This window comes from Thermothielavioides terrestris, chromosome 1 (genome assembly GCF_000226115.1).
Source record: "Thermothielavioides terrestris NRRL 8126 chromosome 1, complete sequence".
Lineage (NCBI taxonomy): Eukaryota > Fungi > Ascomycota > Sordariomycetes > Sordariales > Chaetomiaceae > Thermothielavioides > Thermothielavioides terrestris.
This window is the reverse complement of record NC_016457.1, coordinates 5,592,018-5,619,894: the sequence shown is the minus strand read 5'-3', so window position 1 is coordinate 5,619,894 and position 27,877 is coordinate 5,592,018. Positions and strand designations below refer to the sequence as shown.

The 27,877-nt window shown below is 55.7% G+C and overlaps 8 protein-coding genes across 8 annotated transcripts; 3 read left to right on the top strand and 5 right to left on the bottom strand.

Annotated features, from left to right (window-relative positions):
• Positions 1-6,441: 6,441 nt before the first annotated feature.
• THITE_121336 (arrestin-like protein) lies at positions 6,442-8,246 on the bottom strand (the record flags this gene model as incomplete). The annotated part of the gene is made up of 2 exons (XM_003649912.1): positions 6,442-7,003; positions 7,084-8,246. The coding sequence occupies 2 exons, from the start codon at positions 8,244-8,246 to the stop codon at positions 6,442-6,444; spliced, it is 1,725 nt and encodes a 574-aa protein (XP_003649960.1).
• An 830-nt stretch (positions 8,247-9,076) lies between these two features.
• Positions 9,077-11,238, top strand: THITE_2109142 (uncharacterized protein). Its single transcript, XM_003649911.1, has 10 exons — positions 9,077-9,443; positions 9,542-9,798; positions 9,852-9,956; positions 10,023-10,071; positions 10,124-10,143; positions 10,200-10,232; positions 10,286-10,314; positions 10,374-10,440; positions 10,497-10,899; positions 10,980-11,238. The coding sequence occupies exons 1-10, from the start codon at positions 9,215-9,217 to the stop codon at positions 11,009-11,011; spliced, it is 1,224 nt and encodes a 407-aa protein (XP_003649959.1). The 5' UTR covers positions 9,077-9,214; the 3' UTR covers positions 11,012-11,238.
• A 673-nt stretch (positions 11,239-11,911) lies between these two features.
• Positions 11,912-16,475, bottom strand: THITE_2109139 (uncharacterized protein). The gene has a single exon (XM_003649910.1). It carries the CDS (start codon positions 15,754-15,756, stop codon positions 11,983-11,985), a length of 3,774 nt encoding a protein of 1,257 aa, XP_003649958.1. The 5' UTR covers positions 15,757-16,475; the 3' UTR covers positions 11,912-11,982.
• A 782-nt stretch (positions 16,476-17,257) lies between these two features.
• Positions 17,258-19,607, bottom strand: THITE_2169516 (uncharacterized protein). Its single transcript, XM_003649909.1, has one exon. The coding sequence runs from the start codon at positions 19,255-19,257 to the stop codon at positions 17,488-17,490; it is 1,770 nt and encodes a 589-aa protein (XP_003649957.1). The 5' UTR covers positions 19,258-19,607; the 3' UTR covers positions 17,258-17,487.
• An 852-nt stretch (positions 19,608-20,459) lies between these two features.
• THITE_162966 (60S ribosomal protein L10) lies at positions 20,460-21,935 on the bottom strand. The gene is made up of 3 exons (XM_003649908.1): positions 21,815-21,935; positions 21,218-21,602; positions 20,460-21,159 (listed from the first exon to the last, which is right to left on the bottom strand). The coding sequence occupies exons 1-3, from the start codon at positions 21,857-21,859 to the stop codon at positions 20,930-20,932; spliced, it is 660 nt and encodes a 219-aa protein (XP_003649956.1). The 5' UTR covers positions 21,860-21,935; the 3' UTR covers positions 20,460-20,929.
• A 77-nt stretch (positions 21,936-22,012) lies between these two features.
• On the top strand, positions 22,013-23,106 carry THITE_2109134 (60S ribosomal protein L30). The gene is made up of 5 exons (XM_003649907.1): positions 22,013-22,286; positions 22,341-22,436; positions 22,494-22,531; positions 22,697-22,745; positions 22,916-23,106. Exons 1-5 carry the CDS (start codon positions 22,239-22,241, stop codon positions 23,012-23,014), a joined length of 330 nt encoding a protein of 109 aa, XP_003649955.1. The 5' UTR covers positions 22,013-22,238; the 3' UTR covers positions 23,015-23,106.
• Positions 23,107-24,212: 1,106 nt separating this feature from the next.
• THITE_2109129 (uncharacterized protein) lies at positions 24,213-26,332 on the bottom strand. The gene is made up of 5 exons (XM_003649906.1): positions 25,839-26,332; positions 25,184-25,771; positions 24,971-25,066; positions 24,581-24,865; positions 24,213-24,472 (listed from the first exon to the last, which is right to left on the bottom strand). The coding sequence occupies exons 1-5, from the start codon at positions 26,009-26,011 to the stop codon at positions 24,307-24,309; spliced, it is 1,308 nt and encodes a 435-aa protein (XP_003649954.1). The 5' UTR covers positions 26,012-26,332; the 3' UTR covers positions 24,213-24,306.
• Positions 26,333-26,816: 484 nt separating this feature from the next.
• THITE_121329 (uncharacterized protein) lies at positions 26,817-27,756 on the top strand (the record flags this gene model as incomplete). The annotated part of the gene is made up of 2 exons (XM_003649905.1): positions 26,817-26,911; positions 26,970-27,756. The coding sequence occupies 2 exons, from the start codon at positions 26,817-26,819 to the stop codon at positions 27,754-27,756; spliced, it is 882 nt and encodes a 293-aa protein (XP_003649953.1).
• Between the last annotated feature and the right edge of the window lie 121 nt (positions 27,757-27,877).

Sequence of the window (27,877 nt, the reverse complement as noted above, 5' to 3'; positions counted from 1 at the left end):
TAGGTATTCTATCGCCTCCTTTATATAGCTATATATATAAGACGTAGAAAGTATTAAAGATCTGTATATTGGCTAGGAGCTATAGCGTCACTGTATATAAAGATACTTTGCTTACTACAAATAGGCCCTTCTATCGGGGCTCTAGCTTTGTACTTAGTTAGCCTATACTATAGTTCTCTATACTAAATATAACCTTGTCTCCTTTATAGTAGACCAATACGTTGGATCGCTAGTAGTTCGTACCCTCCTTATACTGATCTTACACTTACTTCGAAAGTACTATAATATACTCGAGGACTATCTAGAAATAGTTAGCTATCTTAGACGTTTAGAAGAACTTGTATCGCTATACTTTAGTTAGGTTCGATAGGTATAGCGTTGTAGGCTCGACACCTATCCTAGGATAGAAACTATAATTAGCGAAGAACAGTGATACGCTTATAGTCTTGGACACTACGTTGTTCCTAGCGAACTCTACAAATAGCAGCTAGTCCACCTAGTTATCCTATACCTAGTCGACGAACAACTATAAATACTGTTCTAGCTTAGTATTAATATGCTTAGTCTAACTATTAGTTTAAGAATAGAAAGTTAACAAGGGCTTTAACGTAATGCTTAGCTACGTTGATAGTATATATTAAAATATAGAGATGAACTAGGTACTATAGTTAGAGACGATTATATTGGGTATACTATACAACGAGTATATACGTTTAATAAATCGGTTGGCCAATTCGTCAATGTCTAGGGTCTCTATTGTAAGGAAGTGCTATATTTTAGTAAGCCGATTGACAACTATAGCAATATAGCGGTAGATACAACTCTGCTATATATATAGTAGTAGCAAGGTAACGTAGTCTATAGAGATATCTTTCTATAACGACAACGGCAGAGGCAAGGGCTTTAAGAAGCTAGCTAATAGAGACCTTAGAGTTTTCGTTTTATCGTAGAGGAGGTACGCCTTATAGTAAATCCTAGCGGCCTAACTTATCCCTAGCTACTAATACCTCCTATTTAGAAGGTCGATTGTCTTCGTCTTACCCAAATGCCTACTAGGACCTAAGGCGTATATATAGTAGATGATCTAGAGCTATAAGTTATAATCGTTGGGATCGATCAATAGGTAGTCCCTAAAGTAGACTTTGCCTACTACCTTATAGCATTCTATAAATAAGATATAGAGTCGTTGTTTAATAGTTGTAGACTACGCTTATATACCTAGGTTATATAATACTGCTAGTATATCGGCTAAGAAGGGCGAGAACCGGTAAGACGTATCGATCAGTGAGTCGAGTAGCTATAAAAGGTCGAGCTAGAAGAGTCGTAAGTCAATACTATCTTCGCTGCCCTCCCTAAAGGCAAAGAAAACTAGGTCGAAGCGCTCTAGCTCAATCAATAGCCTCTACCTATTACGAAGCTAGTTATCCTAGCTATCGAGAATATACTTAGGCTTACGGCTAAGTATATTAGGCTATATATTCACTAATCTAGGGCGGTATATAATATAGAAATTGAACTGTAATAAGAATTTCAACTACCGTATATATCGTAGGGAAAGCTACTTCGTAGTAGCAAATGTCTATAGGTTCTTATAGTCAATAATAATATCGAACCTCTTAGATATACCCTCTAACTTAAGACACTATTCCTCTAATACTTTAATAATCGTTAGGAGTTCCTTATCGTAGATATTATAGTTATATTCCTAGACGCTATACTTCGAAGAGAAATAGGCTATAAAACAAAGTTCGCCGTTATCCCCTAGCTAAAGGAGTATACCTCCTACTAACTAGTTAGAGGCGTCTACCTCGACCACTATAAGCTTAGACCAATCGTAGATATATAGCGCTAGTATAGTAATGAACGTACATTTAAGCCTCTTAAAAGCCGTCTAATATATATCTGACTAGTACTAGCTGCCTACCTTCTTTGTCAGATTATAGAGAGGTTTTACAATACTAGAGAAATTATAGATAAACCGTCTATAGAAGTTAGCGAAGCCTAGGAAGCGCTAAAGCTACCTCTTCGTTATTGGCTACTTCTAAGCTATAACTACTACGACCTTCTCTAAGTCTATTTCAACGCCCTCCAAAGTGATGATTATACTAAGGTATTTCGTTCTCTTAGTATAGAACTTATACTTATTAAGATCGGCCTATAGGCCAACGTCAATAAGATGCTTCAGAACCTCTCAGACCTAGGCTATATACTCCTCCTTACTACTAAAATATATAAGGATATCGTCGAAGTATATAGTAATGTACTTATCTAATATATTGTACAAGATGTCGTTGATATAATACTAGAACGTCGTAGGTATACTTTACAACCTAAATAGGGTAACTAAACTCTTATAAAGGCCGAACCTAGTAATAAAGGCTATAAGCCATTTATAGCCCTCTACAATCTATATACAGTTGAATATAACGATTATATCGAGTTTAGCCAAAATAGTAGCTTTATAGATCGCGTCTAAGGTCTCTTAGACTAATGGAATAGAGTATTGGTTCTTAAACGATATATTATTGACACTATAGTAGTCTACACAAATACAGATACCGCCGTTAGGTTTCTAGGCTAAGAGGATTAGCGACACAACACTAGACTTAGATATATAGATAAAACCTTTGTCCAACTAGTTGTTGAACCAACGCTTGATTACCTACAGTTCTATAGGCGAGAATAGGCAGTTCCTCGAGTATAGGAGCTTACTGCCTAAGATTACCTTGATCTTATAATTGTATAAGCGATATAGTAGAAGGGTATTAGCCTCTTTTAAAAGGAAAGCTTCAAAAAGATCGTGATACTATAACAGTAGCTATACTTTAATATCCTCTACTATTAGCTTAGGTATATCCACCTTATTGAAAAACTTTTTAACATCGTCCTCTATAATCCAACGGTTATACTTACTATTTTACCAATAGTCGTTAATAAAGTTGTAAAGGTTCTTAGGGAGCTAGGCCTTATAAAACTCTATATCCCCCTAGCGATATAAGAGGTCTTTAAAGAAGGTGTTAAGTAGGTATAGTAGGTAGACGCCTTCGCCTAGATCATTCTTAATAGCTTCCTAAAGCTCCTTTAGGGTAATCGTTATCACTATAACGCTATCTGCTTTATATAATAGTATAAAATTCTAGGCGTTTAGCAACCTAATATTATTTAGATTGATACGCCTATATCGTAGGTATAGTCGTGAAAGCGCTTATAGCTATAGACGATAGATAAAGAGCGTTCGATATACGCTTACCCTTATCTCTATAGCCGCCAACGTTGTCCTTATTATCGGTGGTGCCTCCTTAACTACTCTGGCCTACGCGCCTAGTAGTACTAGCGTCTACCTCGGGCTATTTACAAATATACGTTTACAGTACCTTAGGAGTTGCACTTTCTATCGATAACGGCGCTACTTCTCTAATTGCTAGAGAGAGCGTTGACGAGTCGCTACTAAAGAAGGGAGTCGCGGCCTATCCCGGCAAGTCGCTACCAAAGAAGGGAGTAGTAGCTCGCCCTTGTTGGGAACCTCTTCAACAGTGGCCTAGAAGGCCCAACTAAGGCTAGTAATACGCCTATTAGCGTAGTTCTTAAAGCAAAGTTAGTATACCAATTGGTATAAGATTAGCTAACTTAGTTGTTGACGGTCGCTTCCTCCTATAGGCGCCTATTAGCTAAAGAGGTATAGTAGTAGACAATTGCCTTAGCAACACTCAATAAAACGTAGGCGTAGTAAGTCCTAAGCTACTTCTAGGTTATACCGCTATAGCTATAGTAGGCTAAAGATAACAAGGTTTTCTAGGGAAAGCGTTGTAACGAAAAAGAAGAGGAGTTCCTAGTGGTCGCTAACACTAAATGGAAGCTCGATATACTATTCGATCTAGAAGGAAAGCCTGCTATTGGCTAAGAAAAGTGGCTGTTTCCAAGGCAACTATCGCAATAGAACGTAATATCGTATAGCGAACTAAAAGTCTATAAAGGCTAGCGCTATATAGCTAGAATCAATAAGCGAGATATATAGAACGATATATAAATCGACGATAATATATAAGACAAAGAGGATAGATTTAGTTGGACTACCTATAGCGCTAATAGTTAGATAGCCTAAATAAGCGAAACGATCCTTAGTTCCCTATTGCTATAATCCTATTCTATACCTTTAAACGCAACTTTGCTCAAGGGTTATACGTTTCCCTAGTTTATATCCTAGCTAGCGCTACCCTTAGTACTAGCTTAGTCATTGGTAACCTCTCTAAGGACAAACCCAATATTGTAATTGTCGATATACTCGGATATATCTATAAAGCGTAAATGCTAAGTCGTACTACAGCTACTACCGCCACCACAGCCAAAGCCACCGTAGCCGCTATAGCTAGAGCCGCTGAACCCGCCTCCAAAAGTGCCGAATCTAGTAGTGCTCTACTACTAGGCGCCGCTAGTAGGGGCGCCTCGGCTAGATAAACCTAAGGTGTTGATATTGGTACTAAGTCTACTAAACCTAGTAAATGATCCGCTAGATATAACGTTGTTGCTAAAGGTGGTACTAGAGCCGCTAAAACCACTGTTACTATTAAATCCGCTAAAGCTATTGAACCTACTGTAACCGCCGCTACCGCTATAGCCACTACGGCCTCGGCCCTAGCCTACGCTAGTATCTGTCTTCTACTTATAGCTTTAAGTAGCGTGATCGGAACTATTGTAGTTGAAGTATAGACCATTAGTATAACAGTAGTTTAAGACGTCATTAAAAAAATACGCTATAGCGAGCTTTATCTTATTAAGGTCTATCGGCTTACCCGCCTTACTAGCATCTTTCTTACTATTGTAGCCAGTATCACTATTGCTAATAGTCTTCTTAAGGCCCTTACCTATCTTATTAAGAGCTACTATAGTAGTCTAACAGTTTGTAATATACTAGTATTTCTCTACCTAACTTTCAAAGTCGTTATCATTAGGTATATCGTCCTAACTCTCAATCGCTTTCTTAAGCTTATTATATAAATGCAATTTAAACTATATAACCTTCTGTTTATTATTCTACTTAAGAGTAGTTGCTAAGGTTATAAAATACAATATAAAACGGTCGAAATTAGTATAATCGCTATCCTAGCGTAGCTAGGTTATCTTCTAGAGTATATCCGTCTTTTTATCGAATATATTATACTACTTCAATAGCTCTACGATTATATCCTCTATAGAACACTATACCTATTGCTCTAGCTCCTCTAGGTAGGCTATAACTACCTCTAGACGCTTCGAAATACTATAAAGGGTAGAGCCTCCTAGTACTAAAAGGAAGTAGGTCAACTTCTAGCGCTCCGTCGAGAACTTATATAAATAGTCTATCTAGATAGTACAAACACGCTATTACCAGTGCTTAAACTCCTCTATACACTTTACTAAGTTGGTAGTGTCTTTAGTAAATACCTTAGGGTACTTAATCAAGATTATCATTATATCGCTACCCTCGATCTTACTAATTACTGATATTAGCGCTTTCGTAACCGCCTTATAGTTCTTAGCTACCTTATTAGACTTATAAAGTAGCTACTATAGATATACTATCTTATTGTTTAGGCCCTTAAAGTAATTATTATACTTATAAATTATAGTATCAAGAATTTTAAATAGGTTATCGACCTTAGGGTTGATCCTAGCCTCTAGGTAGAACTAGATAGGTCTTGGGCTATATATAATCGGCTCGTTATATATAGTAAAGAAACCGATAAGGTATAGGTACTGTACTAAGGCAATAGCGAACTCGCTATATCGATCATAGGTATCCTCGTTAGTAGAAAGGCCCACTATACGAGCAGTGATATCGTCTACTAGGTCGCTCATTATAGAAACTAAGCCTAAATAGCCGTATAGAAAAGCTCGAAAAATCGCAAAGAAGTCGGAGAATACTGAAAAACATATATTAGGGAACCTACTAGCTCAATTGGTTCCCAGCCTCTCGAGGCTAAATGTCGGAACGTAACACCTTACGCTATACGCAACACCAATCGGTCGGTCGGTCAGTCGATAAGTCGGTCGGTCGATAAGTCGGTCGGTCAGTCGGTCGGCCGGTCGGTCGGAACGCGCCAATCAAGCCGGAAAAGCACGTAAAACGTGGTATATATAGGAGAAAACGAAAATAACGAAGGAGACGTGCAACGTAAAGAAGTAGGCGCAACCAACTATCATAGGAGTGATGGTGATGCAACCTTATAGTAGTGTATTGACTTGTGTAGTTGCGCGAGGAAAGGAAGTGGGAGATGGCTGTAGAGCGTAGAGGATATCCTCATCAGCCCACAACCCCGCACTAGTCCGGATGCGGACTAGTGCGTACGCACTATCTTATCTACCTGCAACCAACCACGTCACGGGGCATCCCGTGACACCCCTGATGAATCCCAAGATACCCCAACCTGAATTAGAACAAAACCACCCCCCAAACAGCCCAGGCTAGCTCTTCTCCGACCGCCCGGCGAGGCTGCTCGGCCCGTTCTCGTCCGTCACGCCGCTGTAGGCCGGGCGGGCGGAGGCGGGCGGCATGACCAGCGGGCCGGTCATCTCCTCGGCCATGGCCTCCTCGTACGTGGGCGGGGCGTCGTCGTAGGGCGGGCGGTCCTGGCCTGGGCGGAGCTGGGGCGGGTAGAGCAGGGCGGCGTCGGGGTCGTCGGCCGGTGGTTGTTGCTGCGCGCCGGGTTGGGACGACGCGGGGCGGCGCGGCGGGAGGGTGGGCGCTGGCGCGGAGGGCGGGCGGCCGGTCTGGGGCGGTTGGGATGGTTGGTGTTGGGGTCGGAGGTGTGAGGTCCGGCCGCGGCCCTGGCGCATGGCTTCGACTAGGGCGGGTGGCGGGGCCATGCCGGAGTAGACCTCGATTCTGCTGAAGGTCAGGGGGAGGTGGAGTTCTTGTGGGAGATCAGCGAGGTCTCTTCTGCTGCGGTTCCCGAGCAGAGACGTGCTCGCGGGCGGCGGCTTGCCCCAGGCTAGGCCGAGCTTGACTTCGAGCCGGTAGTCGCGGCTGGGAGCAATGATGAGCAAGACGCAGAGACAAGAGAGACAGATAGGCGCGTTGACAACCAATGCTCAGAGAACACGAACCTGAGATTACATGTGACAAAGCTGGGCATGACGGTGTTGGGCAGCGGTAAGCTGCTCCACAGGCTGTCTGGCACGACGCACTCGCACCCGACGGGATCATCGGGCTTGGATACCAGCACGGAGAGGCCTTGGCGCGCCATAATCACCCAGCGGCTGAGCTCGGTGTTCACGAGGCTATGACAGCGGACGGTGGTCCTGCCGACGAGATCGATTTGCATGGCTATTAGGTACACCTCAGCCTGCGAGGGCACCAGCTTCTTTGCGATGAGGCGCAGCGGTATCGGCTTGTTGCAGGTGAGGATGGCCGGGTGGGGCAGCCGAGCGGACATCTCGACGGAGGGCGGCTGGGCTGCTGCGCCGGGCGACGAGCCGTCGGCGGGCGGGGCGAGCTTGGGGTTCCCGTTCGTGGGTGTTGAGGGCCCGCCGGCAGGCTGCCACCCAAAGAAGGACGATCGCTTCTTGTACGGCGCCGGGCTGCAACTCCGGGCATGGAAGGCGAAGGGGCGGCGGGCGTAGGCCTCCTGGTTCGTCGGGGGCGGTCTGGGGGGCTCGATGGGGAGGAACTTCAGGCCCAGCTGGTACCGCCAGTTCTCCTTGAACAGGCCCGGCCTCTGGACGGTCACCTTGACGTAGTAGCGGATCTCGGCCTCGCCCGGGAAGCCGGTGAAGCTGGGCGGCAGGGTCTTGGTGACGTGCGAGTACATCAGCTGCTTGGTGCCGTCCATGACGCGGAAGCCGGGGCCGAAGATGCCGCCGGAGCCGACGACGCCACCGATGCGGGCCATGGCCTCGGAGTTGCTGCAGCTGTTGTTGAACGGGAACTTGAACTCGAACGGGAAGCGGTGCTGGCCCGGGTTGAGGACGTAGGGGGGCGGGCCGACGGGGGCGTTCGGGTTGGGGAAGACCTGGGTGAGGCGGTACAAGATCTTGTGGTTCTCGTGGAGCGTGTCGCCGGCGGAGGGCCGGTCGCGGGGGTCTGAGGCGATGCCCAGGCCCGGGTTGTCGGGCGGCACGCCGAGGGCGGTCCGCGACTCGCCCTCGAGCTTGACGACGACGGCGCCGACATGTTCGTGGCGGCTCAGCGAGAGCACGACCTGGCCGCGGATGATGTCGAGGTTGGTGTAGAACTCGGGCGGGCTGTCCAGGACGATGCGTATCGACATGGCGGGGACTGGGGACGGCGCAGCGTGTGTGTAGCACAATCAAGTTCGTACTACCTTGGACTTACTACCCGGAATCGTCGACAGGGCGGCGGGCCAAAGATGACGACAATGAACGGTTGATAAATAACTGCATAGTCGTGAGCGTTCTTCGGCCGAGTCTTCTTGAATGCACGGCCCTGCCAGCAGCAGAAAACCAGCCCCGCTGGTGATTCGACGGATTGGCCAACGAAATGAGAGGAGGAGCCAAGGGACCGTCGGACGGTGTGAGGCGCTGCGAGGCGCTGAGAGATGCGATGCTGTGAGAATCGGCGAATCTGCCTTCCCAAACCAGCTCCGCCGCAAAGCTCGCGCGGCCGGGCAGTTTTACCTACCCGAGTTACGTCAGTCGAGACCAGGGGGGATGCCGTGCAAGAGCACGCTCTCAGTACGGATTACATGTACATGTACTGTACGCGTACGCTACATGTAACAGCGGAAGACTGACATACACGATGACACAACGTGACGCTAACGCTGCGGTGTAGGTATCGTACTGATTCAAGGAAGCCTCAGAAATACGATTGATGCCCGTCACTAGAGTTAGTTCTCATGCAGTTTGTTGAATATCTTGCGCCCGGTCGGCCAAGATTCGACACACGCTGCTTGCTGAATGCGGGTACTCCGACTGTACTCCGTACTCCGTACGCGTATTTCGTCGCGTTCCTGGTCGACTGGATCCCCGAGTTCTCTTGGCGGCCTCACTTGCCCATCTGGGCAAGCGGTCTGAATTAGAGATCCATATCTTATCAATTTTGGCGGGGTCATCTTTTTTACTGCCGGCTCTGGGGCACCAAAAAAGTGAAAATATACGTCGTGCTGGGCGATGATAGCGATAACGTCCTGTGGTATGCGGTGAGCAACGGCGTTCTGGTGTCTCGGCGTCGACTCACAAAAATTCTATACGGACCTTCCCTTCCTCGCAATCCACAATGCCGAAAGCGCCCAAGCAGAAGCGTGCGGGCGCCGGCAGCGGGCCCTACGACCGCAAAGCGTCCAAAGGGTCCAAGGGGGCGGTGGGCAGCACCAACATCTTCCGCTTCGACAAGGACATTGGCCAGCACATCCTCAAGAACCCGGGAATCAGCGATGCCATCGTCGAGAAGGCCTTCCTCAAGCCCACCGATGTCGTCGTCGAGGTCGGTCCGGGCACCGGAAACAGTTAGCATTTTACCCCCTCCTCCTCTCTCCCCCCCCCCCCATCCCGGCTGCCGCATTCGCAAGCCACGGTGCTGACGGGACGGGGCAAATGTCGACAGTCACGGTCCGCGCGCTCGAGAAGGTAAAGAAGGTCATAGCAATCGAACTCGATCCCCGAATGGGTGCCGAAGTCACCAAGCGCGTGCAGGGCACGCCCCTCGCCAAGAAGCTCGAAGTCATCCTCGGCGACGTCATCAAGTTGCCCGAGCTGCCCCCCTGCGACGCCCTCATCTCCAACACGCCCTACCAGATCAGCAGCCCGCTCGTCTTCAAGATGCTGTCCATGCCGAACCCGCCCAGGGTCGCCGTGCTCATGGTGCGTCCTCGGCCGGGGAACTTTACCCCCTCGGCCCAGCTGACCTTCCGTAGTTTCAACGAGAATTCGCCAAGAGACTGGTTGCACGGCCCGGAGATGCTCTGTATTCGCGGTTGAGCGTGAACGTGAACTTTTGGGCCACCTGTAAACACATCATGGTATGGACGGGCCCCTGGACCCCGACCCCGGACTCCCCGCCCACAGCCGGCTGATACCCACTGCAGAAAGTAGGGAAACAAAACTTCAAGCCGCCACCTAAGGTAGAAAGTGATGGTAAGTGGGCTAGTACTTGCTCGTGCAGGCCATTGACTGACTGCCCCGGAAGTCGTCAGGATAGAACCTCTGGTACGGATGCCCTAGCCGGTCCACAGGCATGAATGCTGATGACCTGCGACTTCCAGCTCGGTTCGGCAAGGCCCAATGTTGCTTTCGAGGTGTGCATCTCAACGAGTTGATAAACCGCACTTCACTCGCTGACTTTGATTAGGAGTTTGACGGCCTGCTCCGTATCGCATTGTGCGTGACCCAGCGCCCCGGCCGTGACCGAGAGAGACGACTAACCCCGACACGCATAGCAACCGCAAAAACAAGACATTACGCGCCGCCTTCGCAATAAAAGAGGTCCTGGCAATGTGCGAGAAGGTTAGTTTCCCGCGCCTTCTCCGTGGGCCCCCACACCAACTGATGCCCTGTGACAGAATTACAAAGTCTACTGCGCCCTCCACAACATCCCCATCGACGAGTCCATCGCCGACAGTTCCACCGCCACCGCAGATAACGCCGCCGTGAGCGGCATGGACGTTGATATGGCCGATGATGACGACAACGACGACGGCAACGACGATCAAGCCATGGACCAAGACGAGGACAACCAGGACAACCAGGACGAGGACGACGAGGACGAGGACATGCCCGCCTTCTTCAAAGAGCTCAAGGAAGCCGAGGCCGCCAAGGAGGCAAGCAAGACGCCCAGCCGGAACCCCAAGTCCAAGGTCGCCATGGTCGTCCGGGCCAAGGTCGCCAAGGTGCTGGCCGCCACGGGGCTGGCCGACAAGCGGGCCCGCCAGTGCGACCAGAACGATTTCTTGAAGCTGCTTTTGGGTGAGTTTCAAGAAGTTCCTTCCTCCCCGTCGAGACACGTGGTTGTCTAGCAGGGACTTGCGGCTAACGTGCGGTGGTAGCGTTCCATGAGGAGGGCATCCATTTCTCGTGATGGGGTAACTAGATAGGCGTAAATGCAAGGTTGGGCGTTGTCGGCGTTCTGGCGCTGGAAAATACCTGCTGGGATGTTCATATTCATCTTGTTCTTTCCAATTTCGCCTCGCATAGGGGATGGTTGAGAGAGATCGAGGTCTCTTAGCGGGGGGATATGACGGCATGCTGGGAACTCAAAATTGGGAGCGTCTCAAAACCGCCGCTGCTTGCTCACCCATTTCACCGGGACTCTTTCAGATGTGAGAGAAATTGGCGCATAGCAGAGCAGAGCAGAGCAGAGAAAGATCTGGACCGCCGCTGCAAGCCATGCCCCAGTTCGAACTGAGCAGTGAAAGAGACACCCAGGACTCACTCAGGACACGATGCCAGCGGCTCTAGTAGTGAATGCGGAAGATATCGCAGACAGCAGACAGCAGATAGTTCCAAAAAAGTGAGATGCGAATTCTATCAAATGCTAAAAGAGCCGCGAGCATTCCATACCAGACCACCTTACCAGACCCCACCTCCCAGACTGCCTGCCATACAGCCCAGACAACATCAACGTAAACACCTAATGAGTAAGGTAAGCAGCGGGAGGTTGTCCATATACAGCAAGGTATCTCCAAAAGCCATCCCAACCACCGACACACCCAAACGCCTACCACCCTACCCCCCTCTTTCAACGTCAAAACATGAACATTGTCGTCAACAGCCACGCGACCGCTACGCCCTGCCCGTCGCCAGTAGTTACATGTACCTGACAAGGCCAGCTGAATACACAGCAAACGATGATAAGTGTGTACTCATAACCAACCGCCCAACATCTCTACATACCCCGGTTACCTAGTTATCCAAAACCACCAACCAGATAAACGTAAATCCAATATCCAAAATCCAGTCGAGACCCCAAAAACCCCACCGTCATCGTAGTATAGTTAGTTACCCCAAAAAGAGGAGATGGCTTAGGTATGCATGCATATGTTTTAAAGATCAGCCCCACTGCGTATCCAATAGCTCCTCATCCTCGTCGTCGTCGTCGTCCTCCTCCTCCCCAGCGCCCGGCCGGCCGGCCGTCGCGGTCCCGTCCTCGTGGATGCGGAACCCCATCCCCGTCATCGACCCGCTCTGGCTGGTCAGACGGCCTGTTTTGAGACCGGCTCCACCACTGTTCCCTCCGGCGGCGGTCGTTGCCAGAGCAGGACCCGCAGGGCCAGCAGTTGTCGCGATAGGAGTGTGGGTGGTGGTGGTGGCAGTTGTAGGATGGGGAGGAGGAGGGCCGCTCGGGGCGGGAGCGGCGGTGGGCGTGGCGGCGGCGGGGGGAATAATCTGCCAGGCACCCGGCTTGCTGGAGTACTCGCTCGGCGCCTGGCTGCTGCTGCTGCTGGTGGTGCTTCCTGCGTCGTTGTCGCTGTCGTCGTCGGCGGCGTTGGCGGCGTCAGCAACAGCAGCAGCATGGTTATGACCACCCTGCTCGCCGCGTGAGCGGGGGTTGCTGGGATGGGCAGCAGTGATGATTACGTCGCTGTCGCCATCCACGTCGCCGTCGTCGTCGTCGTCCTGGTGGATGTGGATTTCCTGCGACGCCTGCGACGACTGCGACGACGCGGTGGCGGTAGTGGTGGGGTCGACGTTCTCGCTGTCCGACATGTTGCTATCGCCGTCGGCGTCCTCGATGCCGGCCCAGGGGATGTCCTCCGGCCGGAGCGGCTGCTGCTGCTGCTGCTGCTGGTGGTGGAGCAGGTGGTGGTGACTGTAGTGCTGGTGATGGTGAGGCGACGAAGTCAGTTGCCGGCCGAAGCCGTGCCACTCGTTCTCGTTGTTGTTCCCGCCGTCGGTGTCGACGCCGTCGAGCTCGTCTTCGTCCTCGTCCTCGTACACGTCAATGTCCAGATCGGCGTCGTCGCCGTCGCCGTCCGTGTTCGCGAATCCAAAGGATCCGTTCTGCCTCGCCCCGCGCTGCCCCGAATTGCTGTGATGATGAGATTGCTGGTGATGATTCTCGTCGTCCGGGTTGGTCATCTCGCTGTCGTATGGATCCGTCTCCGATCCGCGGTCGGTGTCGGTGTAATCCATGTCCTCGTCCTCGTCATCGTCGGGATCGTATCCGTTCGTCCTCAACGTCGCAGTGGGAGGCGGGCCGCGGCTGCCGGCACGGTGGTAGCCGTACGGCTCGTGGACGGCTTCGCTGTGCGGCGTCGCGTAGTAGAACGGGGTGGTCCGGCGCTCCCTGTTGTCCCGCTCTTCGTGGAAGCCGTACGGGCCGCCGGGCGCTAGAGACGGCGAGCGGCTCATGCTGGTGCGGCTCCAGCGTGGCGTGTTGCGTGGCACAAGGCTCGGCGAGCGAGTGAAGCGGCGCTTAGGGACAGCTGCGGCGGCGACCGAGGTGGACGGGATGCTGACGTGATGGTTGGCGCCAAGCCGAGGGCTCGGGCGCGGGCTAGGGCGCGAGACGAACGGGGAGGAGCGTCGCTCATATGGAGTCGCGCTGGCTGCATGCGAGACGCGCCGGCGGGATTGGGCTGGAGACATGAGGGCGGGGCCGACGGGTGGGAGGGAGCCGGCGCGGATGTGTGGCGGCCATGAACCCTTGCGCTCCCGCTGGATGAAGGGCGATTGCGTCCGGGAGCGAGCCGGGCCGTTGGAGAGGATGGGCGATTGCACCCCCGTGTAAAATTGCGTTGACGGTTCGGTCGACGACCGCCTGGACGCCCGTTGATGGATCGAATGGCGGAGACTGAGCGCGGAGGCGCTCGCGCTTGGCGGCTCGTCGAGGCGGTCATTCCAATTCCAGCACTCTTCCAGAGCGTCGGCCTCGGGGACGTCGCCGGCGCTGCTCTGGGAGTCGGGGTAGACCCTGCTCAGCTGACGCAGCTTTTGCCATGTCCAGCCTGCTTCCAGGGCGTGGTAGCCCAGGGGGTGGTCCTGCAGATACGCCTCAGGCTGGGTGATATAGAGCCGCTGGATACCCGTCGCTTTCATGACAACACTCGACACCAGAAATGTGAAGTCCCACAGAGCCGGCGTCGCCATCTCGGCCGGCGTGAGGAAGCGTAGGCGCGAGTCCTTGTGAAGCTTGCGCAGCGGGACCCAGGCTTGCCGCAGGCCGAGGAATTCGGCCAGCGGATACTCGGGCGCGAACCCAGACCGGGCATCCGAGTGGGACGACGAAATGCGCAAGACATCCCCAAACGCGTTGTGGACGGCAAGCTGGACGCTCCGAGCATCCGGTCCTCGGACGAGGACCGTCTTGATCAGGCCGCGGCTCCTTAACCGCTGGTCGATGACACGCCCAGAGGCGAAAGCCTTCGGCAGCAGCCAATTCGATTCGGGCCCCTGCCCTGGCCACTCCTGAAACTTAGGCGACTGCGGGTCTGGCGTTGCTCTGCTTAGGGTGTTGGGCATTTGTGTCCAGCCCTCGCCATTCGAGCCAGTCGACCGGCGCTGATTCGAGAACTCTTTCGACTCGATCCAGATGCCCTTGAGCGGGAACGGCAGGAAGACGACCTCGAGCTCCCAAGGTTTGGTGTATGACGGCAACGCGGCTGCCTGGAGCTGGCTGACTTGCGCCTGCAGCTGCTGCAGCTGGCTGTAGACCTCGGCGCGGTTCGGCGGTCGCGCTGTCGCATCGGTCGAAACGGAAACAACGCTGGCCGTGGCATCATCGGCGCCTCCGTTCTGCCTGACAATGCGTCTGCTGCTAGCAACACTACCGTTGTCGTTGAGGATCTTTTCCACCTCATCCACTCGGGACTCGAGGTCAGTAACGCGCAGGTCGATGTGCTCGTACTTGTCGTGACAGTCGTCATGTCCGGCAATGGAAAACGAATTGCTCTCGAGTCTGTCGAGCCGTTGCTCGTGCGTATCGACCCTGTCCGCCAGTCTCTGGTACGCAGCATCCGAGCCAGACGACGAACGAGCCTGCGAGGGCGACGCCTTAGGCGTGGATCCAGCATCTGCTGCAACGTGCCCGGAATTTTGTGCCATCTCAACACCGTCATGCTCGGGGGCTGACTCCGAACGGCGCTGATCGGATCGCAAGGCCGAGGCGCTACTTAGCGTCTGCAACCCCTTCCCCGCGAACGGCCTAAGATATCTCGCCTGGCTGGAGGCGGCAGTTGATGGTGGGGGTGGCGGCGACAGCAGGCACTGGGGTGGAAACGGTGGGAGTTCATGGGTACGCGCAGCTTGAGACCGGGGCATGTCGCCCCAGCTGTTGAACGTGTCCGGCATTGGGCTGTCCTGTCCGGGGCGGGCATCCTCACACTGGGAGGGATTTGTGGCCTCCATCCGTGGGGCAGGCAACGAAGTGTGAAAATTCAGCAAGTTGAAGTCCAGCGACGAGCCCAAGCTGGGAGGCATGCGCAGCGCAGCAAAATCCTGGACTGGACTCAGCGGTTCCCGGTTGGTCCTGGGCCTTTGATTCTCCTGTTCCCCAGCAGCAGCAGCAGCAGCGGTACCAGCCGCAGCCGCCGTGGCCACGGCTTGCGTCTGTCCGGGTGGGAGGTCCTCGTGGAAGCAGGCATGATGCGAGCACATGCAAACCTCGGCTTGGTTGGAGACCACATTGTCCTGGAAGATGCCTCCGCTCAGCGACGCGCGGCTCCAAAACCGGCGGCAACCACAGCGTGGCAGGTTCTGGTCAGTGTAGTTGCAGGGGCCGGCGGGGAGCGCCGGCGTGGTCGGTTGCGGCGCGGGGGCATCATTGAAGATATCGAATACGTAGGAACTGCCGGGCGCGGGTATATCAAAAGGTGTCGTAGCCATTGAGGCCCTGGAGGACCATGTCCCGGAGCGATTGGACTCCAGGGGGCTGGGGTATGAACGAATGAGTTTGGCAAGGACGGGCTCGGACCGGCGCCGGAATGCGGTGCCTCGGCGGCAGCGCGGACGGCGACGACGACGACGGATGGGCGAGATCGCGGGATCGCGAGAGGCAGGCCAGTTCCCTGCGCGACCCAACACCAGGCTGGCTGGGTCGCGATCAGAGCGCAGCGGCTCTAGTACATCATCCTGCTTGCGGTCAGCCCCAAAATACCGTGAATCTGTCGCAACTCCCCTCCCGTGCCCAACGGAATGCGGGCGGAGCCAGGCCGCGCGACACGCTGCGAAAGGCCGCGCGACGGGGGGAGGAGGGCGGAGAGCTCGGCAGCAAGGGCGCGGGAACCGACTCTTTATATATCCGTGTTCGGGTCGGCGTCTGATCTCGCGGAGCGGCCAAGGGGCGCACAGTCGCAAATAGGTCGATTCCGCTTCGTGAGGCGCAAAAAGCAAAGTGAGGCGCAGGCAGCTGCCGGTGTTGCAGGTCTCAAGGTGCAGGTCGGGTGAACCAGGGCCAGGTGTGTGAAAGTGCAAGGCGGGGTGCGGGCACTCGGCCATTTGTCGCGGAGCAGCTCCTGCCAGGCCGTGCAGAGCGAGCGAACCAGGGCCGGGAATTGTGGAGCTGACATCCCGGTTGCCTGTCCTGTCGAGCTTGTGGGGCCCTGCATCGGCTGCGTCAGGCGGACGAGAGAGTGACTCGAACTGGACAGGGATGCCCACTCAGAAACGGGAAAACGGGAACGGGGATTCAAGCGGGGCTGCGAAGGTCACTGACTCCTTCTCTTCGGGCTCGCATGCAGCAACCGCAGCTGCCGTTTCTGGCTGATTTTGTTGTGCCTTGTGCTGCCTTGTTGTGCCTCAGAGCCGCTCAATCGCGAGGCTATTGGTTGCCCGTTTCGAGAAACGCGTCGAGGCCTGTGGGCCCGCAGCGGGCCGCCTCGGAATTGGCTGCCAGGCCCCTGTTTGTTACTGTCTGCTGGCAGGGCGGAACTGTCTGATTGGTGCAAAACCACTTTACACGTAGATCCCGGCCACCGTGTCGCGTCAACGACATGTTCAGTAGGGGGGGGGTGAAGGAAAGAGGCTCAGATAACGACTCCGTGGAGTTCATGTCCCTGAAGGGAACGGCAGGTGAACAGATTCACCGCCCTGGACAGAGGGCGGCAGATGCACGGACTGGCAAGGGCTGGGCATTGCGCGCAGGATCCGTTCCTGCGTGGTCTCCAGGTTGTGGCGGCTTTACAGAGATCCGGTATTCCGTATAAGAATATTCGAGGCGGACTGGCGTCTGGCCGAGAAGCCTGCGTTCCCCGACAAGCTGATAGCCGAAGCAAGGCTGACGAAATGACTGTGGACCCTCGGCGTTTTTTCTAGGATGGGCGGACGGACTGGCTTGCCAACCAGTGAAAACGCAAGGCTGACGGTCTGGGGCGATAAGTCCTGTCATCGTCTGTAGGTATTCTGGATACCAGGTATGCAGTAGTGAGATTGCCGTCTGTGAATCTACCAACGTGAAATGCAACAATTGAATGCGATGATATCCGAACGCCCCGCTCCCCGTTTGCAACCCAAGCCATGACGCATCTGGAGTCAGAGACGTAATATAATACAGACCTTCACGCTGAAACATGCTGCCACGATGACTCGACTGGCTCGGCGTGTGCACGGGCACCTCATTCACACCTCGCCCCAGCTCCCCATCGGCCCGGTACTCGTAATGACGCTGCCGGTTCCAATCGACCCGCCAATATCCCAGTAATGGCGGGACGACGGCCTCGAGGAGACGCTGCTCCTCCTCGCAGACCGCCGAGTGCTCTGGCTGGCGCAACTGCCAGGCGGGTGTCGGAGCCCAACGGGACTGGGCGGGACCGTCGCCTTGAACGTGCGCCGCTCGACCGGGCGGGCGCGGTGGTACCCGTGTGCGTGTGCGTGAGACACGAGCGGATGGTGCTGACGCACCCTTGCCGCTTTTGCGGCGATATCCTGCGTGCTCGAGGCGGCGAGATGGGACGCACCCGACGAGAATGGCGGTGACGATGGCCGAGCCGAAGTGAAGCGGGAGCGGAGGTAGCGGAAGACCAGCCGGATGTCAAGGTCCTGTTCCCACTCTTGCTGCGTGAACGTGTGGGGATCGCTCCGAGTCATGTCGGGTGCCGATGGGGCCGAGAGCGTGGGAGGCTCGCACGACCGCGCGCCGTGAACATCAGCCGCCTGGCCAACTGTAGGCTTGAACTGCGGCATGTATGGGATGCTGTCATCCATCCTCTCCCCGCCGTCGCTCCCATCAGTGGTCGCTTCCGGTATGACAGGCAGGCCAGCATACGGCAGAGGCATGTGCTGCACCCGTGAGTAAGTGGAGAAGGCGCCGGGATGTGGACATGTTTGGTACACTAGGCCGCCAAGCTCCCTCGCTATCCTGTTCAGAAGCCGTAGTTGCCATTCAGAGTCAAGCGATGACTCGTCGACTCGGCCTGATTTGTGCGGCACTGCTTCCGCTGCCGGGCTCTTGGGCGGCGACTGGAGCATCTCATCATCTGGAAGCGCTTCCCCGAACAGAACCGCAAGCAATTTGTCATCAATGCCCATCAGGTCACAGATGACCTTGCGAGCGATTCGGGTCCAAAAGCCGGGGCTTGGGTCGCTCGATGCTGGCGAATCCTGGTCGTGCCAGTCGGTTCCGCCAAGGGTGATATCTGCCGCTTCTTCGTCTGCGACGCTCCTTTCCGGCGCCTCACGCGCCAAGCTAGTCTCCTGCTGGCTCTTTCGGAGTGATACCTCCGACTTGCGCCTTCTCCTTGTCTCTTTTCGAATGTCTTCGAGCAAGAGCTGGCTCTGCTCCAACCGCCATGCCTCTATCCTGCGGGTCCGTTCCAGCTCTTGCGCCTCCTCGCTCTCAGGCTCCAGCTGGCCAAGGCTGAAACTCTCAGCTCGGTTGCCCACCCGATTGGGGTTGAATCTCTCGAACGCATAGAGTCGTTCTTGAGCGTCGGCGCTCAGGCCCGGGACCTCGAACTTGAACGAGCCAAGCCCATCGTGCCCTGGCAGCACCGGCGCGGTGTGGGGAACTTGGGATTGGTTGAAGGAACTCGCGACACCTCGAAATTCGGGAAGGTGGCTGTCGAGGCTGTCGAGCTCGGCGTCCTCCTCGGCGACGCTCCCCGCAAGGGCTTCTGACGGCACCTGCAGGTTGAACTCGGACGGTGTGGCGGTGTCAAGGCTGCCCAGATCGCTGATTCTCGATCTTCCCGGGGTTATTTGGTCGTCTTGGGCCGAACTGAGGTACGAGGCTGTTGTTCCTGCGTCTGTGCCCGGCGTGAAGAGAACCCATGTCTGAGACTCGGTCGGCGCCCCGCGGTCCTGGGGAGAAAGGACCGCCGATTCTGCGTCCGCTGGTTCGTTGCGGTGAACCCGCGGCGGGAGCTGTCGCGTGGGTTGTTGGAAAGCCATGACGCATGCCCCAACCCCAGCAATGACACAGATCAAGAATGTCGATTTGCGGTCTCAGCAGTAGAAAGGTTTCTGAGTATGATGGTCATAAAATCGTGTGGTATTCATAGAGATTCGACAGTGTCCGTCCTGGGTGTTTCTGTCGCGTGTTTGGGTCCGTGGGGTCGGTGAGCCGATGTCCAGCCACCAACCGTGGTGTGTTGGAGGGCCTCAGCTGACTGCAGGACGCTGAGTGAGGCGCACTTGTGACAGCAGTAATCGCTTCGGATTGCAAACCAGAAGCGGGAAACTTAACGTTGGACGAGATGACTACAAGCAGCACAAGAGGCACGGACAGGCACGCATACAACAAGGGAAATACGTCAACGGAGCGGGTAGAACGGTGATTACCGGGTTGGGGAGAGGGGCCTCTGGTTAAGCTCACAGCAGCACGGGATCAGCGCGTCGGGTGATCGAGGGGGCCATGCGGGATGCTAACGATACAGTAGCGCCATGCTTGGGTCCCAGCTCCACCAGCGCCCAACAGTTGAACACCCCGCTCTCTCGGTCCTGGGCGAATGACCGATGGCGCTTGACAGATGGTTCAGTTGCTTCCTTCTCTCAAGGTTCCTATTTCTCCATTCTTTCTCCAACAAAACTACAAGGCGAAAATCCCAGGTCGCAAGCGATCTGGGCTCTTTTGTGAGAGCTTCGAGCGGCCGACGAGTTCGGATCGTTCGAGCTCGTGCAACGACACTCCACAACGCCACAGCACCTTGAAAGCTCTTCCCTGACGTTATCAGGGCGACGTGTCCAGGTAACCCACCCAGCGCACCCACGTCAACAGTTCCAAGATCTGGCCAGCCCTGCATATACGATCAACGCCGGGAGCCGGTGTTTCCCTGGAAGGTGGTGTGATATGTAGGAATCAGACTACTACACAACGGAGCACAGTAGCTGTGTAGTTAGTGGAACGTTGAAGCTGTCTGGTCGAGCAGGATCACTTGCGTACTTTGCGGTCGGCCGGCGCGAGTGACAGCACCCTCATCAGCACGCTCCCTACACAATACTGTGGTGCGAAACGATAGTGTAGCGTGCCGATGCCCATAGCATCTCACCGTATGGTACTGCGAAAATAGCGTCTCCTGGGTTCAGCGTCCCTTGTTTTGGGACTCGTGCGTACCGTCCAATTCCGACTGCACTGTCTGTGGTCCGTCAAGCTTCTGTGGGAAATGATGTCAGATTCGCGACTTTGCTTGTGATTATCTCAACAGTCCGAAGGTGGAGCTCCGACTGGCCCCGAATACAGCTTGAATGGTCGACACGCTGGCGTCTAACAGGACCGGACAACGAGCGATTGTACATGTAGATGGGCCTCGGAAGCTCGAATGGTTCGAAATACTTTGGGCCCCGTTCTTTCACAGCCTCCTCGCCCCTTCCCTGCCACGCTGCGGTGTCGATGGAGTCCAACGTAATACGCCTCCTACGCCCGGCCCGGGCGCAATAGGGCCATCGCGTCAGAAATGCAGTGCTTTCTTGCTGTCCGTCAAGAACCAAGTTGGTAGAATGGATCCATTGGCTGTGCCAGATCAAGACCATGATCCTAGTTGACATGCTCTCGTCTCAGCCCTAAAATGACCGTTGACGCCACCCTGAAGCCAAATAACCATTCCCTTTCTAGCAACAAACCACCTTAGGCGCTGAAGGCCTCCGGGAAGCGCTTCATGTTGGTCTCCAGGTTGCCGTGGTTGGTAAGGAACTGGACGTAAGCACCATCGACCTTGACGCGGCCAGCAGCCTTCTTCTCCAGGTACTCCTCGCGGCGGAGGGGAGTGAAGCCCCAGTTCTTGGAGATGATGATCTTTTGCCGGCCAGGGAACTTGTACTGGGAGCGACGCAGAGCCTCGAGCGCGACGGCACGGTCTACAAATACGTGTCAGACTTGCGGAGCAGGAAACCAAGCCACCCGGGAAATACTCACTGGCGTCACGAGTGCGGACACTCATGATGATCTGACCAATGTTGACACGCGCGACAGTGCCGTTAGGCTTGCCCCACGCACCACGCATACCCGTCTGCAGTCTATCGGCACCGGCGCAAGACAACATCTTGTTGATGCGGACGACGTGGTACGGGTGGGCGCGGACGCGGAGGTGGAAGCCTTCCTTGCCGGCCATCTTGACGAGGTACTTGTTGGCGCAGATACGGGCGGCCTCGAGGGCCTCGGAGCTCAGCTGCTCATACTCGTTGGAGACCAGGTGAACGCAGAGAGGGAACTCGTCGACGGTAGCACGCTTGCGGCCGAGGTCGAAGATGCGAATCTTAGGGTCCGGCACACCACGGTTGAAGCGCGACTTAGGGTACGGCTTGGAACCAACGCAGTTAGCATCCTGACCAGCGCCAAATCCGCGAAAATGAAACGCAATATGCTGTCCAGCCGCAAAATCCTCCTCTTGTCGTTGTGTCGGTCGCCTTGCACATGTTCCAGTTCGGTGTGTTGGCCCTTCCCCTCCTCCGAAACATGCCGAGCAACATCGTGCGTGGATCCATCCGTCGGCAAGTTGAGAAAGTTGCTCACCTTGTTCTTGCAGTACCGGTAGCATCTGGCAGGACGGCGCGCCATTGTGACTGATTTGCTGTGATGTCACAGGTGGTGTCTTGTCGGCTTGGTGTTGGGGGGTCGAGAGGGATTGATTGAGAAGCCCTCTGCGTTTTGACCAAGGTGAAATTCGCCCCGATTACCAATCCGGATTCATAATCCTGCCGGGTGAGTTCGATCGGAAAAGAGTGGAGCCATTAGGGTTTGAAGAAGCGCACGGGCGCCAACGAACTAGGCAGCCAATCAGAATTTAGCTCAGCCGATGGTGGGAATTCAGAGCGGCAGGAATATTGCATCTCGATTCCTGCTTTCTTGGAGCGACCATCGAGGCAAACGACACGGACACCATCGACAGGAGACATCATCAACTCTTCTCCTTTCCGCTAAGCACATCGCCGTCACAATGGCCCCCAAGAAGTCCAAGTCCGACGCCCAGTCCATCGGCGCCAAGGTCAGTTCTAGTCCTTGGCCTGCGCTGCGACGCAAGTCCTGACAGCAATTACAGCTTGCCCTCGTCATCAAGTCGGGCAAGGTCGTTCTGGGTTACCGGAGCACCCTGAAGGCCCTCCGCAGCGGCAAGGCGAAGCTTATCTTGATTGCCGTAAGTTGCGCAGCATGTTCCGCTGAGGGAGGCTCATCCAGGCTGACGCTCATCCAGGCCAATACTCCTCCCCTTCGCAAGTCCGAGCTCGAGTAGTACGTTGACACCATCACCGTCGGGTGCAAAGGCGAATGGATGGGCGCATGCGGCAGCACTCTTGGATGGCAGCATCTCGTTGGGTGCTCCAGCCACGGCGCTCCGAACATGCTCCTTGCCGACCAGCGATCGAATACGGCCCGAGGCTAATTTTGTGTGTGCAGCTACTCGATGATGTCCAAGACGTCAGTCCACCACTACAGTGGCACCAACGTGAGTTCGCCCTCATCATTTTCTGGCCTCTGCCGCAGCCTCATCGAAGGCTCTTTGCTCGTTGATTCCGGCCGGAAGGCTGCGCGTCTTCGGGTCTACCCAGAGAAGAAGTCTGGTTGCAGACTTTGGAGGGTACCTGTCCAAATGCTTACTTTATTATCCCTTGACAGATTGAGCTCGGCACCGCTTGCGGAAAGCTCTTCCGCTGCTCCACCATGGCCATCCTGGATGCCGGTGACAGTGATATTCTCAACGACCAGCAGGCCTAAGTTCAGGCATCAGGCTGGGGGACACGAGTTGGCATCAACACGGCGTTTGGGTGTGGGATCGGGAAAATAAAGATGACGTAACGACCTGTCGATATCCGGCCGCCAAAGAGGTTTTTATGACGGCCACCTTCGACCTTCGGAGTTGCAGCAGAAAGTTTGCTCTCCGTAGTCTAGTCGTAGTTATATGACAACTCGGTTTCTAGCCTGCCTGATGTTTTCAGCTTCTTTCGACAAAATTCAGCTCGGGCAAGCGAAGCGCGGGGATGCCACTGACAACGGGTACTCAATGTTCGCTTGTCCCGGGCCGTCCCAGAACTCTTTGTGCAACCCGACGTAGAAGGATGCTGAGACCATGTATGAGCAGTCCCTGTCATCCCGCTGCTGATCCAGTCTTGTGGGATCACCTCGTCGCTGGTCCTGGGAGAGGCAGGCAAAGGCGGAGCTACCTGAGCGTTATTGAGAGCCAACTGGGATGTCTCCTCATATCCATTTCCGCACCTCATGGCCCCCCTTTTCAATTGTTCCTCGGCGAGTGGCCGCGAGTCCTCCTTCATCACTCTCATAAGCACTGCAGTGCACGCAGCGGAGCCGGTGTGTTTGACGTTCTCATCGATACGAAGCAAGATTCCAGAGAGGTCGTTGCCGGTTCCGCTTATGCTCATATTCTCGATTCGCTGTACTCGGAGCCCACCTCGAGCATTCCCACAGGTCGAGCAACGCAGCCTTGATTTCCCGCTGGGCAGGGCGCTCGCTGGATTGCCAAGCTGATGACTCCCTTGTTGGTTCTCCCCTGTCAGCTAGAAGCTGGCCGACGGACACTCCTGTGTCTTGGACCCCGGGGAAGCGTTGCCGCGTCGTCGCGTGGCCCCGCGGGCCGCACCATCGGTGCGGCGGTAGGCTGCGCGGGGCTTCTGGACCGAGAAACGCAGGATGCGGATGCTTATGGCGAACAGCATGCACATCTACCGGCTGTTCGTTCTCCTCGCTTGCACCTCAGGCACTGTACAAAGCTGCCCCAGGGACTCTGGGGTCTGCTGGACTCCGTGCAGCACGCTGTCGACGGATGGGCTGGCGGCGTGCGAGTCCCGGAGATCTTCCACTTGATATACACACCAGCTACATACAATCTCGGACCTCGATCCCCCTGCGCCGAGCTGCCGGACTACAGCACCAACCGCCGTCGAATCTGCAAATGAGTTGGGGCATTGCGTCTGCGGCCGCCAATTCCTATTCAATCCCATGGTCACCGACTGAATCTCGCCATCACGAGCAACTCGTGCGCGGCTGCAATTTCAGACTTTCCATGTTCCATGCGACTGGCCCATATAGTAGGTCGAGGCCGCCAGCAGGCCAGTGCCTACCAGGCAGGTGACGGCGGCGAAGAGCTGCAGCCCCGAGTAATCAGTGTCGCCTTGGCGGTTCAGAATGGCACCCATGATTGGGAGGCCAGTCAAGGAGCTGCTCAGCGTCTCAGCGGCCTCTGACTCGATGGCGGGTGGATCTTGACAATAGGAAGAAGCCCCGGCAGAAGGGAAGGGAAAGGGGCAGGGAGAGAGAGCCACGAACCTCACTGCGATGACCGTCTGGAAGGTGCCGAACCGCTGGCCCAGCGTGTCCAGGCTGCCTGACTTGGCAACACAGGGCATGAGCAAGCAGACGAAGGCGCCGCTGACGAAGCCGTAGACGAGGGCGAAGACGATGATGCCGGCGTGCGACGCGTGGTAGTTGAAGGGCAGCCACAGGGCCAGAATGGACGCGCCCGTCAGCAGGGCGCACACGGTCAGCACGTTGAAGTGGCCGATGCGGTCTCCCAGGTGGGGAGGCAGGATGCGGCCCGGGATCGATGTCGCGCTGTCAAGGAGGGTTGTTGTTGACTGGTTAGCCCATTTCGTCCGCCCCCACCACCTCCTCCCTCACCTCCTCGTCGTCGACGGACTCAAGGACAGCAAAGCTTACTTGATAATGGAGATGAGGTACAGCGCCAGCGCGGGTGAAAAGTCGCGGCTGAGGGCCATGCTCGAGATGAAGTCGAAGGGCGCCCACAAACCCCACCTGTATGTGCATAGCACAGCAGTAGCGCCGGCCACTCGTCAGCGGGCCGCCAAACGACCAGAGATCCTGCAGCGCGGAGAGGGCTGAAGGCTTGCTTGGCAACTGGGGGGGGCCTACATGACAAGGAAGGAACCAAACGTGTAGAAGGCGAACTGCTTCTCCTTGAACAGGGCGACGTCAAACCACTTGGCATCGCGGTTCCACTTCTTGCGCGGCATGCGCGAGCGCACGACGAAGCACGACGCGGCGAGCAGGACGCCGATCAGCAGGGCGGTGTAGCGGACGGCGCCGTCGAAGCCGGCGCGCTGCATGGTGCGGTCGAGGAAGACGGGGAAGACGACGCCGCCGAGGCTGCTGCCGGTGCTGGCGATGCCGGTGGCGAGGCCGCGGCGGCGGACGAACCACTGGCCGACGCAGACCATGGCGGCGGTGAAGACGCCGCCGGACCCGATGCCGAAGCCGAGGCCCTGCGCCAGGAAGATCTGGTAGTAGCGGTCGGCCAGGCTCGTCATGCACAGCGAGAAGACGCACATGAAGGCGCACGGGTACAGCACCGGCGCGGGGCCGTATGTGTCGACGAGGCGGCCGAAGAGCGGGCCCGGCGCCCACATGAGGGCGAGCTGGGCCGCGAAGATCCACGCGATGTCGGACGGCGTGTAGTCATGGAGCGATGTCTGCTGATATGTCGTTTGGAAGACGCCGATTCTGCATGGTGGTGGTGCTCGCGTGAGCTGCGTTGGACTCACTCCCGTCGAGTCGGGGGCGCACCTACGCATTCAAAAACCCAAAGGTGCAGAAGAGGCAGACGGTGGCGCCGGCAACGCAGAGCCAGCCTTGGAGGCCCTCTTCAGGGGGCAGCTCCGGTCCGCTCGGGGCCGTCGCCGCCGCCGCAGCCGGGGTCGGCTCCGGGAGCTTGTCCGACTCGGTCTCGGTCCAGTCGCTCATTGCAGCTTCGGCGGGAATTCTGGGGGCAAGATGATGCTGGTGGGAGCATGCGGAAGAGCAAATCTTGATTGGAAGTGTCTACTCCGGGCAGGGCCGTGAAAACTGAGGATGGACGTGAGGTCGAGCGACGGGCGGCACCCAGCACCTCCGGAGACTTGTTTCTCCCGGGAATCTGAAGGCCATCTTGAATTTATTGAGATACGGCCCGTCGCCAGCCCGTTCTGCAGACATTAGAACCTGTTGCGATCTCAGTCGAAGCAATGTTTGTCAGCCAAAGGAGATGCTTGCAACTTCATCAGTCTGGTGGGGCGGAAAGAGCTTAGCGGCGGCCGACAGAGGGAGCGCCAAAGCGACAAGCCGCAACTCTGTTACGACCACCACCGGCCCTCTCGGATGTAGTGACAGAACTGCAATACCTAACTCCCCGACAGAGGAGTTTACCTACCCTCAAGACACCTAACCAACTGTGAACTCAGGTTCCGAAAGGCTTGGAATGAACTTCGTTGCATTGCCAAACTGACGTCCAACTTGGGATGATCTGTGGATGTGTCTCTAGGTAATCATTGTGGAGACTGGTGGCTGCCATGTATTAGTGAGCGACGTGGATGACCCGACAGAGCGGCCGACAGGGCGGCCGCCTTGCCGACACCCTTCCTCCCACCCTGCCTTCTCGCCTTATCGTCGGGACCTACGAGAAGTTTTTCTTTGCCATTGAGGCACGTTGGAGTGCCTTCCACACTCCGTCATCCGCCATCCGCATCCGCCGTGTGCTGGCCGCGCGGCGTTCGCCGCCGCCCGTCCGGAGATGGCGGCCGCCCGTGCCGCCCTCGTGTGCCTCACTTGCAAAACACGGAAGAAGAAATGCGACAAGACCCTGCCCTCCTGCGGCTACTGCACTGCGTAAGCTGCCCCTGCGTCGACCGGAACGGCATCGTGCTCTGAAGTGACAGCGTCCCAGAAAACGGGTGCGATGTGTCTACCCGTCCCCGCTGACCCCAGCGGCGGAAACTGGGGCCACGAGCCCAAGCACGACCGCAGACACAGACGCAGGAACGGGCACAGGCGGAAGCCCCGCCGCTCGCCATGTGTCTGTCCTCCGCTGTGCGGCCCCGGCGGCCGACGTGCGCTTCGCGTTGAACACGGTCCCAACCGAGCCGTCGGCGGCCGCGGCGAGCCTCTATCTCGAGGCGAACCGCCTCATCCGCGCAACCGGCCGGCTTCTCGACGAGGTCTGCACACGATACCGCCTCGGTATCCATCGCCACCTGCCCGTCATTTGTTCAGAGACCTTCGACGACAGTCTCTTCACCCTGGCAACCGCTCCGCCGCCCGACTTCTCCGTCCTGCTTGTGAGCATCTGCTTGATAACCTACTTCCCCGAGCAAGCCCCGCAACCCGCAGGGGCTGCCGCCACTCGAGCGACCCTTGACCGGACCACTCTTCACCTCGCCGCCCGGTCCCTTTTTGCCCAGGTCCGAGTATCGTTTCCGCCCTCGGTCCATCTGATCCAGGCGGGCCTGCTTCTCGCTGTCTACGAATATGCCCGGGGCCAGCCTGACGACGCCTTTGCCTCCCTCGCTGAGTGCGCTCGCATGGCCTATGCCGCCCGCCTCTGCCGTAGTGTTTCCCCGCCCCGCCCGCCGTATGCCACTCTCGAGAACGCGCCAAGCGGCTCGGCTTCCTCGTACCTGCAGGCTGAAGAGGCAGCCAACACGTGGTGGGGACTCATCATCTGCGAGCGGTAATGTCGTCGCCTCTTCAGTGCTTCCTCCTGTTAATGGATGTGACTCGGCTTCTTACCGGCTGCGATAGCACTATTTTCTGCGAAGTGACGGTTCCGGAACAGCCGTTGCTCACCGTCGTTCC